The sequence below is a fragment of the Triturus cristatus genome, chromosome 11, assembly GCF_964204655.1.
Source record: "Triturus cristatus chromosome 11, aTriCri1.1, whole genome shotgun sequence".
NCBI classification, from domain to species: domain Eukaryota; kingdom Metazoa; phylum Chordata; class Amphibia; order Caudata; family Salamandridae; genus Triturus; species Triturus cristatus.
Window position 1 is genome coordinate 4,658,699 of NC_140594.1, and position 16,567 is coordinate 4,675,265.

Consider the following 16,567-nt stretch of genomic DNA (forward strand, 5'->3'; position numbering starts at 1 on the left):
GATGAGACCCTCCTGCCCCGTTTCCAACAGCTTGGGGAGAGGGGCTGTCTGTTAGTAGCGCGCTGGACGGTGGGTGTGGTGGGTGGTTGGGGGGGGGGGGCGGGGGGAGTTGGAGGGATGTTGGGGCATTTGAGGGGCGGGGGTTGTTTGTATTGATATGTTGTGTCATGCCAGACTCTTGCTTCCTTTCAATGGCTGCTCTCATGTTGCTGTGTAGGAGTTTGGATGTGACGTGCTTGAATAAAATACTTTAAACATAAAAAAAAAAAAAAAAAAAAAAAGATTAGAAATAGGAACAATGGCGTGGGGAGTACAAGTACAAGTAGCAGCGATTAGATTTTGGAAGAATGACATTGGACAAAAAGTTTCATATTGGTGTCATAATGAGATTCAACAAAGTAAATTCAACAAAGTAATTCAGGGTCCGGAGCCCAATTGTCCACGGACTCGATAATTCTCGCTTCGGTGCCCACTCTAAGCACGAGTTCACACTATGCAGCTCTGGGCAACAAGCTTGCTTAATCTCCACAACGCCCCCCCCCCCGCGGCGGGATGCCTGGCTTTCACCTTGGGGATGCCCAGTACGGGTTATCTCACAGGGAAAAACCAGGACAGGTTCCCAATGCAAGCGCCGAGATGCCCAAGGGTAAGTCGAGCGCTATATAAGAACCTACATGCATACATACATACATAATTTAAGTTGGGCAAAAAGGTGTAGTAAGAAAGTGGTACAGGCCGCTGAGAATACAAAAGTGGTCTTATGCCGTGCGTTACTTAAGATAGAAGGCACAAAAAAAGAGTTAAAGTATAATGGTCAAGAAGCATCAAAAAGAGCAGACAAGGAATACCTTAGCAAGAAAAAATCAGTAAAGTTTATGATGAACTCCTGGGCAAAGGAAAATTGGTTCCCTTACCTGGATATCTTACCAAATCCATGGTATAGACAGGAGATCTTAAGGTTCCGCATTGGGATTAACCCATGGTTAATAAACAAAGGAAGCAAAAATAAAATGCTCGATCCCAGAGGGTGCTGTAAATGTAACCTGGGAACAAAAGTAGACTCAGTGCATATTCTGCTGGACTGTCTAACAATCCTAGAGCAACGCAAACTCTGGCTACGTCCAATATTCGTAAAATATGGCATAAGAAACCAGTCACAAGCGATCGATGTTATCACAGAAATGCCCAACATAGTAATTGCAATCGCCTTGGGGAAGTTCATAAAGGCAGCACAGAGTTTTATAATAAATTAGAACTGATATTTTAGAATTTTATAACGAAATATTTTTATATCTGGTCTAGAACCGGTTTTATAATTTCGTAGGGAGTAGACCCACCAACAATGAAGTGAGATTTATTTATTATCTGATATGCATATAGGTCAAGAGGATTTTAATCTGGTTTTAATTAGGTCTGAATATTTTTTTTTTTTTTTTTTTTTGTTGAAACCGTTTATTGCAATCTCAAGTATATACAAGTATGGGCCTACAACCTTCCGGCCGGCCGCTAGAGTAACAGGAGCATCTGACAAACTTACAAAAGGGCACTTGGCGTTGCAAAGAAGTAAAGCAGGAGGCATCAACAAAGTGGGCCACATGACTCTAAGCCCACAATACGGTTTCATTTTATACAAACACAACAACATAGAAAAACCACACCCGCAAGGCAACCCGCAGTCGAAGGTAACCACACGTGCTCCTCAAGAGAGGGACCCCAACCATACACAGGAGTCTAAAGAGGGGGAAGGGAAACAAGTCCAGGACTGGGGGAACTCTGTGCCCGGGGCTGGGGGAGGGGGTCAACTAGGGGGACGGAGCCGGCGAGGCAGCAGGCAGCAGTGGTGGCGCGCAGATACCCCCGCGGTAGGCGTTCCAGGGGCCCCATATTTTCACCCACGCCCCAGGCTTGCCCCTCGCCACATACACCACCTTTTCTCGGAACATGCACCAATCCATATGTTCTTTCCAGGCCGACACCGCCGGGGGCCGCTGGGATCCCCACAGTTGAGCGATGTCACGCTTAGCTATCATATATCCCAGAGTCACCCATCGCGTCTGCGGAACCGAGTAATCAGTTGGTTCCCACACATTCAGCAAGCATCTCCTCGCTTCAGGCAACAGTGCGACATGCGTAACCAGACGCAGGACCTCATGCACACCACGCCAGAATCGCTCCACCTTCGGGCATTCCCACAAAATATGCAAAAAAGTTGCCAAAGCACCACACCCACGCTTACACAACCCATCCTCAGCATAACCCATACGCAGAAGCCTTGGCCCCGTCATGTAAACCCGGTGGAGTATCTTAAGCTGGACGAAGCGAAGGCGAGCCGGTATGGCCACCTCCTTCGGAGAGGCCACCGCGGAAATCCAGTCTTCGTCGTCCAACTCCAGCCCGTCGGCAACCCAAGCCTCACGGAGGCCGGTCAGCAGGCCCGAGCGGTCATTAATCAATTTTTTGTAAATGAGGGAGATCGTGCCATCCGGAACGTGGCCATCCAGCACTCTATCCTCCAGGGGGGAAGACTCCGGGATGGAGGCGACGTCTGGGAAGACGGAGCCCAGCGCATGACGGACCTGCAAGTACCGAAAGTATTCACTGCCCTGCAGCTGAAACTCCGTCTGCAGCGTCTCGAATGTTTTAAATCCCCCTCTCGTCCAGAGGTCCCCCACTTTACTGATGCCAATCGTGTCCCACTTCTCGAAGCCCTTCGAGGTCCACAGGGAGCCCAACCGCTGAGGCGCATACAACGGCGACGCCCGGGTCAAACGGTCCTTCCACCCCATAGCTGCATTGGCCGCGTGCCACACCCGCACCATGACACGCGTGGGCCCCGTCAAGCGGGGATCCGGCGCGCCAGAGTAGAGCGCTCGATTGTAGTCGCCACCGGGCAGGAGCATCTTGTCCATTTCAAATGCCGGGTTCAAGGCGGGCCCATAGAGGCCGTGATTAATTGCAGCTAGCTGGGAGGCCCAGTAATACCGCTTAATGTCCGGAAGGGCAATCCCCCCGTCATACCACGGGAGCGTCAACTTCGCCAGGGCTATACGCGGCCTCCCGTCCCAGAACAGGCGGCGCTGTAGACTCTCCACCTCACGGAAGTAGCGCGCCGGGACTAGGTCCATAGTGTTCTGGAGAGCGTACAGGAAGCGCGGCAACGACATCATCTTAAACAATGCCGCCCGGCCGAGCGGCGAAAGCCGCAGGCGCCGCCAGCGCGCGACGTCCTCCTTCAGGCGCTGGAGGGGGGGAAGCAAGTTTCGCTCGTAGCGGGCCTCCGGGTCCAGCGTGATATAGACCCCCAGGTACCGAAACCCCTGCGAGGCAATCTGGATCGGACATCCCCGCGGGAGGACGGGAGCCTCCCCGGAAAGCACATAGACACATGATTTAGCCCAGTTGATGACAAGGCCTGAGTTACGGCCAAAGGAGCGCAGGACATCAACCAGGACAATCAGTGATTTGCGCGGGGAGGCTAGGTACAAAAGGATATCGTCAGCGTAGAGGGACACGCGGTCCTCATACTCGGGGGTCCAACGGAGACCACGGATGGAAGGGTGCCACCGCAGCCACTCCGCCAGGGGTTCCAAGGCCAATGCAAACAGGAGCGGCGACAAGGGGCAACCCTGTCGCGTGCCCCGTCCCAGCGCGAACGGGGCCGAGACTCGCCCATTCACTACCACCTGTGCTAACGGGCCCGAGTACAACAATTTAACCCAGCTGATGAATCCCGGTCCAAATCCAAATTTCGCCAGCATCGCCCAAATGTATGGCCATTCGAGCGTGTCAAACGCCATGGTGGCGTCTAAGGACGCCAAGATGGCCGGCTGCAAGCGCCGCAGATTGAGGGCCGTGTTGCGATGGGGGATAAAGCCAGACTGGTCTTGGTGGACCAAATCGCCCACCACGCCGACCAGTCGGTTGGCGAGCACCTTGGCAAGGATTTTGGGCTCCGCATTCAAGAGCGAGATAGGCCGATAGGAGGTAACCCGGTCTCGGGGTTTCCCCTCCTTGTGGATCACCACGATTGTAGCCAGACGTTGGCCCGGCGGGAGGGAGCCCCGCGAGTGGGCCGCCAGGAACATCGCGCGGAGGTGGGGTGCCAGTACGTCCGGTCGCAGCTTATACAACTCGATAGGGATGCCGTTCGGGCCCATGGCCTTGCCAGATGCGACCGAGCGTATAGCGAGGGCAATTTCGTCCGAGGTGGGAGCAGCATCCAACGACTCCCTGTCCTCCACCGAAAGGGAGGGCAGCGCGATATCTCGAAGCAGGGCATGAGAGTCCGCCTCCGAGCAGGGAGAAACCGGGGAATACACCTCGCGGAAATAATCCGCGAAGCAAGAGACAATGTCTTCTGGCTCGGTGACGCGTACACCATCCATCCTCTCAATCAGCGGAACCACACGACTCGCTCTCTCCTTTTTATCCAACCACGCAATCAATTTACCAGCCTTATCACCCACATCATACAGTCGCCCCTGTTGCTCTCTACTGAGGCCCCTGGCTGCCTCCGTGACGAGGGCCCTATAGGCCGCTTGCTTAAGGTGTAGAACATGCAGTGCAGCATCCGTCACCCCACTCCCCAAATCACCCTCTAGTTCAGTAATTTCGGCCTCCACTCGGGTCACCTCCTCCTGCTCGCGCCTCCGGGCATGGGATATGAAGGAGAGGGCCTCCCCCCTAATAACTGTCTTGAAGGCCTCCCAGAGGGAGATAGCCGAAGGGACAGACCCCACATTCTCCTCAAAATACCGCTGCAAGGATTTAATCAGGTCAGCACGAATAGTGGGGTCGCGCAGGTACCAGGCATTGATTGGAGCTACCCTGCCCTCCCCCCTCGGGAGGACACCAAAGTGCAACAGGAGCGGGGAGTGATCTGAAATACCCCGCGCCAGATGGCGCACCTCTCCCACCCTCCCAGCATAGGCCGCAGGGACAAGGATATGGTCAAGCCGCGAGAGGCTACCATGGGCACCCGAATGGAAGGTGTATTGCAGCTGCATGGGATGTTTTAAGCGCCAGCAGTCCACCAATCCCAATGTATCTAAGAGGCCGGACAGCCACGCCTGCGCCCGGGGGAGGTCCCTAGGGGGGTGACGATCCAGAGTCCCAGAAACCACCGCATTGAAATCCCCCCCAACCACCAGAAGCCCCCCCGGAAGGTCAAGGAGGAGGCGCCCCAGGTCCGCAAAAGCGGTGGACTAGGTCTGAATATTTAATCGGTAAAATTGCCGGTGCGATTGATATGAATTTATTTTAAATTACACTAATTGTTTTGTATTGTTTAAAGATTATGATCTAAATAAACATATCTTTGACTTGACTTGAACTGGTGAATTTCAGTGTCTTTTTCAGTTTAACATGTTATGTTCTAACTGGCATTCTCACATAACTATACCTCACTTTAATAATTGTTTCTTCACTGAATTTGCTAGTTTTTTTAAATGTAAAGTAACATTTATTGATTTATTTATAACGTTTTGTATAGCGCGAACATGATCCCGAGTGATATCAAGGTAGGAACTTGTTCATAGGGAATCTTTTTACTTCCACTTTGAAAGTCACCTTGGAGGAGATTCTCTGTATTTCTGGTGGGAGAGAGTTCCAGATTTTCGGAGCGGAGCCGAAGAAGGTTCGGTGACACGTTCTCCTTTTGCGAAAGATCTGAGGTTTCAGGAGGAGGGAGTAAGCACTCCTAGAGGGTCTACCCCCTCCGGAGAGCTCCAGCTTTTGCGCTAGATAACTGGGTGTTTTCAAAGGGAGGGATGTGTGTGATAAGCAGGCAATTTTTAGCTGTATTCTTGCTTCGTAGGGTAGCCAGTTTAGTGATTTTAAGACTGGGGAGAAGTGCGCATTTCTTTTGGTACCCGTGACCAATCTGGTCACCGCATTGAATGAGGCCCTTAGTGGGGCCAAGGTATATTTGGGGAGACCACAGAGCGTAGCACTGCCATAGTCTAGCCTCGACAAAACTAGCTCTTGCACCACTTGCTTGAAGTCAGCTTGTGGGATGAAAGGTTTGAGATTCCTGAGTGTCCTCATCAGGTGGTTAGCTCCCTTGCAAACATTGCTAATATGAGTCTTCATGTTCAAGTGCTTGTCCAGGGTGATTCCGAGAGATTTAGCTGCGTCAATAATGAGGAGGGAGCAGTTGAAGGCGGTGAGGTGGTTCATCGAGAGGTCTAACTTAGGAGTGTGATTCAGAGGAGAAATGAGAAGGAATTCTGTTTTGGAAGTGTTGAGCAGGAGGTGGTTCTCAGTTAACCAGGTTAGAGTAGTCAAAAGGGTAGTGTTGAGTCAAATGATGTCGTCAGGGGAGGAGACTCTCAGATAAAGTTAGGTGTCATCCGCAAACATATGGAAGAGAATGTCCATGGAATTTAGAGCATTAGCTAATGGTTCCAAGACCAGGTTGAAGAGTATGGGAGATAGTGTGGACCCTTGGGAAACCCTCATGGATACTGGTGATGGCTGGGAGAGAGAGTGGTTCGCCTTCACTCTTTGGGATCTGTGATGGAGGAAGGACGAGAACCATTGCAACACCGTACCAGAGAGGCCCATCCCATGCTCTAGAATGAATAGGAGGTTTTTGTGATTAACAGTATCAAACGCAGAGGTAAGGTCCAGGAGGATAAGGAGGCACGATTCATTTTGGTCAAGCATTTTTAAAATGTCATCCATAACGTGAGTGAGAGCCAATTCGGTTTTGTGCCCACTGCGAAAGACAGATTGATGTTGGTCCAGGAGATTGAAATTTTCGATGTGAGCACAGAGTTGCAATTGGACGCATTTTTCTAGGAGTTTGGCTAGTGTGGGGATGTTAGCAATAGGGCGGAAGTTGTTGAGGTCAGTGCTGTCTGCTGTAGTTTTTTTTAGAATAGGTGTTACCTGAGCTGCTTTTAGGCACTCCGGGATTGTGCCTTGTGACAGACGCATTGACAATCTTTGTCCAGATGGGAGAGATGACATCTTTGAGTTCTTTGAAGATGGAAGGTGGCAGCGGGTCACTGATGTGATTAGATGGGTTAATACTCTGTAGAACCTTATTAATGTCTCTTTCACTGAGGGGGTAAAGGTGTTCCAGAAGGCATTGTTCTTGATGCCCATACTCATCGGTTCGATCTTGTCTAATAGGGCCGGGGGGGACGCAGTCCCATTTGACAGCAGTAGAGACCGCCTGGTCTCCAAATCAATATTGATGAGCCTAGATTACTCAGTGAAGAAGGCAGCCAGATCCTCACATGAGGGAGTGGTGACTTCAGAGTCAGGGCGGTTTGGTGCTTCAACCCATTGTTGTTTAACCAGTTCAAAAAGTTTCTTGGGGTGATTTGCGGCTTGATTGAGTTGGGATCTGAAATAGTCCTCCTTAGCTCTCTTGATTTGTTATAGGAGCTCCTTACCGATCTAAGGATTATCAGCTGGTCCGAGGATGGATTGGATCTCCAGGATCGTTCGATTGCCCTAAGGTTGCAACGTTCCGAGATTAGGTTGCCGTTGAACCATGGTTTGGATATTTTTGAGGAGGCATTTTTTTGTTGGAGTGGAGCAATGGAATCCATGATGCTAGAGATGGTAGAGTTGTAGAAATCAGTGAGTACGTGAGCCTCTGAAATGTCAACTAGGGAAGAGAGGGCAAAGTTACATTGGTTTGCAAGATCAGCTGCGTTGATATCCCTGAGGTCCCTTTTCCAAATCTTCGATTTCGTTGGTTAACCCTTCCTTAGAGACACCACAATGTTAATATGGAAGAAGATGCTGTGGTGGTCGGACCAATCACAAGGGGTGATGGTATCCATTGTGATGGTGTGTCCTTTGGTGAGGATAAGGGCCAGAATTTCTCCTTTATTATGGGTTGGCTGGTCACAATGTTGAATCAGCTCGCGATCACTCAAGAAAGATTTGAGGCATGTTACCGCTTGGCAATTAGGGTTAGACCCGTGAAGGTTGAAATCACCGAGGTAGATGTGGGACAGAAAGGAATCGGCATTGCCAGAGATGATTTCCATTAATTGTTCGATGAAGGGGAAGTTGTCCCCAGGGGGGTGATCGAATGTGTGTAGTTTGCACACCGGGCGGTTGTTACTGGAGATGTTGAGACAAAGGTATTCGCAAGATGATGGCGTAGAAGACTCCGAGAGGGATACTGCGAGAGTGCTACGATGTATACAGGCTAGGCCACCTCCCAGCTTCAAAGCTCTGTCTAGTCGAGTTATGTCACGGGTAGGGGGCACCAGGAGGTCTAGGATATGAGTGGACGAGGGATTGAGCCAAGTGTCCGTGAGGATGAGGATGTCCATCTCATTGTGTTGGATGTGGTCGAAGATATCGGAGTGTTTGCTGGCTGACCTGCAGTTCAGTAGTAAGCAATTAAGTTGAGTCAGTGTATGGGGGGAAGAGACTGTAAGAGGTTATTACTCTACCTTACAATAAGATCACTTTAACCTTTGTTTGTTTTGTCAGTGAATTTCTATGGTTTTTAACCCCAAAAGTAAGATTTTATTACCATACCCAACTATGCCAATCCCTGCAGCGCAAGGACACATCAGCAAACTGAAACTTGCATGTACTTAAAAAAATTAGCATTGAAGCAGAAAAACTGTGTGCATCTGTCCAGAAAAGAATCTCTGGCCACTTACCTGTAACAGTGCCCGGGCTCAGTGCGGCCAGCTCTCCCTGCCCTCTGATTGGCAGAAGCCTGAGAAGTCCATGTGACTTTAAAAGATGAAACCCCCGTCACTTTGTCATAGAAGCGCTTTTTCACCCTTCCAGAGTCAACCACGTATTTGATGCCAGGGATGGTCAGTGAGGTTTCAGCAACATTCGTGGCTACAACGCAAAGCCTGGTCCCCTCTGGCGCTGGTCTGAAGACCTGAGAAAACAGAATATTTATGCAAATTACCTATCATACATTAATTACATAGTCAACAGATAGTCAAATGTAAATCTCAATACATGAGCTACACTTTGCTGGAGTCCTTATTTTGAGCACCAAAAAATGAACACCATCTACCTGTAACAATCGGTTTGGGTCAACTGCAGACCAGTAGAAGCTGCCCAGGAGTCGACCCTCTGCCACTACTGCTCTAGTTCAGCTTTTATAGGGAAACAAATGACCTCACAGATCATTTGTTTGGATGTAAAAGGCTGCAATATTACCTTGCAAACACAAGGAGATGATGGACGGAGTGCTGAAACTTTTTAGACACTCACCCCCAGTCACAGATCTGGGTTGAATCAATCATCATTCTTTAGCTCACTTCGCCACCTCAGTTCAGACCCAGCTATATGCAAATCAGTCTTGACCCTGCACCCATTGGAAACAGTCCAGCCCGAACTGCCAAGCCATGTCTTCGCAGGACCGGAAACAAGCATCCTGGGGCTGGTTTCTGGGTAACACCCTTCATCAGCCAGGCTAGCTTGAATCCAGTGGCAAAGTGAGCATGGGACCCACGTCTGGGCATACCCTGCCAACTTAGGGTGAACATAGCAAACACAAGGAGATGATAGACGGAGTGCTGAAACTGTTCAGACACTCGCCCCCAGTCACAGACCTGGGTTTAATCCATCACCTTTCTTTAGCTAACTTCGCCACCCCAGTTCAGACCCAGCCACATGCAAATCAGTCTGGACCCTGTGCCTCATGGGAACAGTCCAGACTGAACTGCCAAGCCAAGTCTTTCCTGGACTGGAAACAAGCATCTTGGGACCGGTTTCGGGGTAACACCCCTCATCAGCCAGGCTAGTGTTTGCCTTGTTCCCCCTAAGTTGGCATGGTATGCCCAGACGTGGGTCACTTTGCCACTTTACCAGCAGTCCGCAGTTCTCGCTTTTTTGGCTCTTCTGTGTTCTCTACTTTTTTCAGTCAGACAAATCTGAGTTCCTGCTGTCAGAGTACCATCTAAATACTGAATTTAGGGGTGTTAAGTGGAGTGAATGGTAGTAGCCAATGGGCTTCTTACCCTTGGGGTCACTACACCAACTTTAGGACCACTTCCTGTGGGGAGTGGGCATAACCCTGTCCCAGAGTTTCTAATTCCACGTAAATCAAGAAGGTGGAATCCTTCTTTCGTGGGGCACATCAGGCAGCCCACCTTAGGGGTGTGGCTGGCCTAGTAGTGCACCACACCTCCTAGCAGAACTAATTTTCCACCTGTCCTGGGGCCAAATGCGCCTCAGGGAAGAGGGTGGCATCTCCCAGGTCTGGGGGAAGACAGGGTTGCATACGAAAGGCAGAAGGGGCTTTGAAGTCCCTGGCCTTGGTATATAGATTCACTATCCAACCTGCTGGAGATGTGAACACCTTCCTCCGCAGCAGGCAAAGTCCGCGATCTGGTGGTTGGGTCCGGATTCGTAGTCTTTCTTTTGATTTTTGGGGTTTTTTTTCGTAGCCCAGGTGGGCGTTGCCGTCCCACCATTTGGTGCACCTCTCGTGACGTCGTCGTGCTTCCTGCGGAAGTCCCACCTTTGGGGCGCCATCTTCAGATTCTTTTTTCCGCCGTTGGGTCTGGATCGTCATCGAGAAGCTCCAGAGTTTTAGACGAAGGAAGAAGGAAAATACGCGAGTTTCATCAAAGGAGAACTTTTAGAAGACTACAGAGAGAAAGGTATTACAGCCGGGACGACGAAGAAGGAGGGGATACTCGAAATTCTTCTACGCCCATAGGAAAATGCGCACTCAGAGGCTCTGAGCGCAATGGACAAGACACCATTTTGTTCTGCCCTGACTGCCACCACAAGTACGCACAGAAGGACCAACATCCGGTCTGCAACCTTTGCCTGCCGATCGACCACGAGAGCAAGGACTGCAACGCCTGTTCCGCTTTCGCGCCGAAGACACTCCGGGTGAGAGAATGACAGAGGAGAGCCAACTTCAGCATGGAAGGCAAGGGTAAGGCCCCGTCACTGTACGATCTGGGCCTCTCCACCGACGATGAAGACAACATCGCCGAGGGACCTGATGTCTTCACGGTCACAGAGACCGATAAGAAAACGCCTGATGAGGTAAGAGACACGTCGAGTACAAAACCACCAAAAGGGCCCCGAAAATCGGAAGGTGACTCTCGAAAAAATGAGTCAAAAGTCCTCGAAGGGAACACCGGCGCCGAAAATTTCGACGTTCGCCAGTCGTTTAAAGGACAGAAGGCCGAGCGGATCCTTCTAGAAGGACTCCCAGGTGCCGAAGACCGCCGAGAGACAGAGTTCGTCGAAACAGACCCACGAGGTGGGACGTTCGGCGACGAAAGACAAGGCAGCGTCGACGCAAGCACATCTCCGACATGGAAAAGAAAAAGAGAAGGCTCGAGGCGGAGATGGAGAGCATCCTTCAGAGGAAGAAGGAGTTCTATGAAAGAACGAAAAAATACAAAATCCCAACGGCCCCGTCAACGGATGTCGTCGAGATCGAGGAACAGGGAGATTTCGACGCCGAAGAGCAGTCGAGAGGTCCTGAAGAGGAGGAAGAAGGCCCCTACTATGAGGGAGAAGATGATGAAGAGGATCAGCAGTTGTTCTACGGCTCGGCGCCGTCGACGACTTAGGAGCTGGAATGGCAGGACATCGACGCCGAAAATCTCGAAGAGCCCGTGGACTCGTATCCTTCGAGGCCTTCGCCGCCAGACGACATCGGGGCTTACAACATGGTCGTCAAGAGTGCTGCAGCAGCCTTTGGTGTGAAATTGGACGAGGAGAAGCCGAAAGCAGACTTCCTACTCGAAACTCTGCTCCCCATCCAGACGAGGAGCCAGTTCCTCCCCATGCTCCAAAGCGTGATGAACCAAGGGAAGGGGGCGTTTAAGGACCCAGGAACATGCCGGTCCATCACACCCAGAACGGAAAAGAAGTACAAGCACTCCTCGCAGGATCCTCCTTACATCAAGGGATCGGTCACTGCCGACTCCATCATTGCTTCCACGGCCAGGAAAAGAGCCAATGTGCCAGCGACCTCGGGCCCACCTCCTGATAAGGAGAGCAGAAGGATGGACCTCACTGGAAGGAAGGTAGAAGGAAACGCCGCAATGCACTGGCGCATGGCAAACTCAAACGCGCTACTGAACAGACACCAGTACCAGCATTGGGATGAGATGGGGGAACTAGTCAAGCATCTCCCAGAAGAGTACCGTCAAAGGGCTTCCCATCTAGTGAAGGAAGGGAAGAATATCGCCAACTCATGCATTAAGACTGCATTGGACGGGGCGGAAACTTCGAGCAGACTGATGGCCATAGGGATCACTGAAAGGAGACAGGCTTGGCTCAGAATTTCTGGATTCAAGCAGGAAGTTCAGAACAACATACTGAACACCCCTTTCAACGGTGAAACGCTGTTCGGGGAAACTGTGGACGAGAAGCTCACACAACTGTAAAAGGAAAATGAGACGGCAAGATCCATGGGGGCCCTGCAATTCAGGGGGTTGCGAAGAGGCACCCCAAATCGGAGACCCTACGGAAGGGGAGGAACCCAGCAGGGTACGTCGCACCAGACATTCCAGCAAGGGCAGCAGGGTGACAGTCACAGCCAGCAGGGACAGCAGAAGCAGAACTGGCAGTACTAGCCTCGAGGCCAGTCCTTTCGCGGGAGGGGAAACGGACGTGGCCAAAGGAGGAGAGGGGGAGACCAACCCTCATCTAAGTGACTTCACACGCAAAAAGACGCTCACCCCCAGCATACCCCAAAGGGTGAAGCGCAATGTAAGAACACCAAGGGGGTTACACAAAACAAGCGCCTACGAGCATGCAACACCGGTAGGCGGAAGACTGGGCCTCTACCTTCAACAATGGCAACAAATAACCTCAGACAAATGGGTTCTCAACGTCATACAGCACGGATACTGCATAGAGTTAGAGAAAAGGCCTCCAAACAAGAAACCAAAGAGAAGGCAGCGCTCGGGTCAAGAGCTCGCTCAACTCAGGGAGGAGACACTTCAACTACTGAAAAAGAGGGCCATAGAACCAGTGCCATGCAGAGAAAGGAACAAGGGAGTGTACTCAAACTACTTCCTGGTACCAAAGGTGGACGAATCACTAAGACCCATCCTGGACCTAAGATTCCTAAACAAATTCATAAAGACGCAAAAATTCAAGATGACATCACTACAAGAAGTGCTACCCCAAATACGAGGCGGAGAATTAATGTCCACCGTGTGTGAGAAGTTGGCCTGATATATGATGTCACTAATTCTAGTGTACACCTTGTATCAGTCCAAACAACCCTTATTGGTTGTAAAGTCAACCTTATAGACCAGCTATCCTAGTGGTAGCATGGACAAGAGCAGTCTTAGAATGGCATGTGAAGCCAGCTGTTATACCATATGCAATCCCTTGAATATCAAAAGAAAGGACACCACAATAGATATATATAAAATAAAGTGTATTTATTCTAGTCAAACCCTCAGCACTCTTTATGAGATTAGAGGTAAGTACAACACAGTCTTATTTATGCATACATTAAGTCACACAGGTAAGTAATACAGTTAGGCCCTAGGGGCCACGCAAACCATATACTAAGTAAGTGGTATAAGGACCACTGTCACGGAAATAAGATAGGCCTAGGTCATCGCTGGGGCTACACTATACTACCAAAGGTTAGGAAGTGGGAGGCCCACGGGATTCAGGTGCAGAGTGGAAACACTCACACGTAATGCGTATAATCGATAGAAATAGTACAGTTCAGAATTAATAAGATTTAGGACACTTCTGGAGTAGCTAGGAAGTCGAGACTTGAGAACTAGACACTAGGATAGTCAATACCCTGATGAGCACCGGAGTACCCAAGTTACCTAGGCCACGGGCTGCGGGTGCATAGGTGTGAACTTGCGTCGGGTTTCGTTGTCGACTCCTATGGATGCCTGAAGGAAAGATGCTGACAGGCAGTCAGTGAAGAGTATCCGGTGGATCCCAAGGCACTCGAGGGACAGTGTCCTCCTCCGATGGCGCTATTGCCACTGCCAATGTAAATGGGACTAGCGTGGAAGTTGGCACCGGTCTTAGACCAGGTCCAGGAGGCAGAAATATCCTCTGCGGATCTTTGGGGTCCCAAGGGGCGCTGGAGGGAGCCGGACGAGTGCAAACATCTGCACTGTGGCTGCACACAGTCCTGACTCTCTCACGCCGCCTGCGGACAGGGGGATTCGGGTGCATCCGGGGTGGGTGCAGGTTCACTCCTCGGCAGGGACTGAGTGAACCCCTGAAGCTCTCCCATTTCAACCTTTCAGAGGCGAGACACTGGGGGGGCCTAGAGTCCGAGGCCTAGACTTGGAGCGGGACGTCTGAGCCTTCTCCCGGGCTCTGCAACGTTCAGCTGAGGTGAATGCAGGGAGCGCGCTCCTGATTCACTTACAAAGGTGAGGAGGTGAAGTGAGTGAGCGCAGAGGCGGTGCTTAGAATGTGGGGGAACGGAGTGAATGTGGAGTCACAGCGCCACCTGCCGGCACGCAGAAGCATTGCTTTGAAACTCTTCCTGAATCAGGGGATATTCTCAAGTCGAGGAGTCTTTGGTTAGAAGCTTCCATCAGATGCAGCCCCCTCACACGGGCCCAGCTCTCTCAAGTTCCAGACACCGCCATTCTGGGAAGTGTTGGCATAAAGCGCCAAGTCCCAAAGCTAGGCACAATGACCAGTCTGGTTTCACAAAAGAAGCTACTGCAAAAGGTTTACCAGACTGTCAGTGTACCCATGATGCTTGCCATGGGGGGGCGGGGGGGGGGGGGGGCGGTTGTAACTACTTTAAAATTACTGCTAGAAGCAACATATAAACTGCTAAGGAAAATACATTCTAGTACATGGTGCCTGCCAAGTCACACCGCGTTGGCACACAATATTGGCTCCCTTCACTGTCTCCTGGTGGAGAGACGGTAACACAAGGTGCAACAAGAGACGAGCTCCAGAGAGTGGGTTTCAGTTTTGTGTTGAGGCCTTGAGGGATGTCCAGCCTATGTCCAAAAGGGCATGCAGCTTTCCCAGGACATCGGCATCCTTGGAAGCTTTTGTGGGTTTTTTTTCGGGGGAGGTGGGGGTGAAACACCGGTGAGCCCCACTCTCTCCTCGCACATAGTAGTTTGTTTTTATTTTAGCTGCCAGGTGCTGTACTGCTCTTAAAAGGTTTACTCTGCTAACCCCACTAGAATTAAAATGTAAGGAAACTGCCTAGGTACTGGCCATAATCCTTACTGAACAGAGCTGTACCACTGCGCCCAGGTTATAATATCACATGGTAGATATTTGGAAGCATCATAACCTGTATGGCAGCGCCATAACCTGTATGGCAGCGTTATAACCTGTATGGCAGCGTTATAACCTGTATGGCAGCGTCATAACCTGTATGGCAGCGTCATAACCTGTATGGCAGCGTCATAACCTGTATGGCAGCGCCATAACCTGTATGGCAGCGCCATAACCTGTATGACAGCGCCATAACCTGTATGACAGCGTCATAACCTGTATGACAGCGCCATAACCTGTATGGCAGCGTTATAACCTGTATGACAGCGTCATAACCTGTATGGCAGCGTCATAGCCTGTATGGCAGCAGCACAGCCACATCTCTTATCGGCAAACATCCTACCTTCACTGGCTTTCACTCCAAACTCATGCACAAGATACGAGCCCAACGCTGGTCACTGACACTCCCAGAGTAAACTCCAGAACAGACACCCCCGCAATCCAGGGCTGTGCGTTCACAAAACACCTTGTAAGAGGGTAAAGAACACTTTATATAGGTGCCCCCCACAAAGCTCGTACAAACACACTGAGGATTCTGAAGGTATCCACAGTGGGAGATTAACCTCTTTCTTCCTTTGGACACGGTCAGAGGTTCGCGAGCGCTCCGGGGGCTCTGAACTCGCAGACTTTGTTTCAAGAGTAAAGATCAGACACCAGAACCCTTGGCAATGCAACCTCCCCTCTTTATTTGGTTTTCTGAGATTCATTTTCCGAATTCACCTTGAATTCTCCGAACACTGATGTGTGGTATAAAAGTGGGCTCTGTCTTCGAGTCTGTTTTCGCTGTCTTTGTCGTTTGATCAACTCTTCCTCCTCATCGGTGCTGTCCACTCTGGAAGGGAGGGTCTTCCAAGGAGCCGGGTACTGGACAGGTCTGCTAAAGCCATGAGATCTAGAAAGGTCCATCTAGTTCCACATATTTGTAACCCAAACAAGAGCACGGGGGTTTCTCCAGGTGAGATCCGCCTCTTTGAAACAGTCTGACCTCCTCCTTGAGACTCACTGCCTATCTGCAGAACTCTCAAAACAACTGAAATATGTGTTTGCTTCCTCTTTCAGGTCACATTTGTTGCCCCTTTGTAGGAAGCTGGATCTGAATATGGAATACCACTAGGTGGTTACACCGTGCAGAGTCCAGTAATTCCCCCAGAAGTGTCCGGGGCCCAATGCAAACCCAAAGTGCTCTATTAGTGGTAGTGTGGGCGAGCAGCCTCACGCCTAACACAGAGGAGTGTCAGACATTTGTTCTGCACACAATGACCGAGAAGGATCAAACCACTGAAAAAGGAGATACACACACTCTTAGAAAAATAAGCGTTGCTCTAGATTTATTTTCAAACCGAGATCTTCA

The 16,567-nt window shown here is 50.5% G+C and overlaps 1 protein-coding gene across 2 annotated transcripts in view; it reads right to left on the reverse strand.

Annotated features, from left to right (window-relative positions):
• Positions 1-16,567, reverse strand: part of DHX37 (DEAH-box helicase 37) — a 536,866-nt gene that overhangs the window by 262,622 nt on the left and 257,677 nt on the right. For both annotated transcript variants that reach the window (XM_085634634.1, XM_085634635.1), the window contains exon 16: positions 8,640-8,872. In XM_085634634.1, coding sequence (XP_085490760.1) covers positions 8,640-8,872 — 233 coding nt within the window. The remainder of the gene's footprint in view (positions 1-8,639; positions 8,873-16,567) is intronic.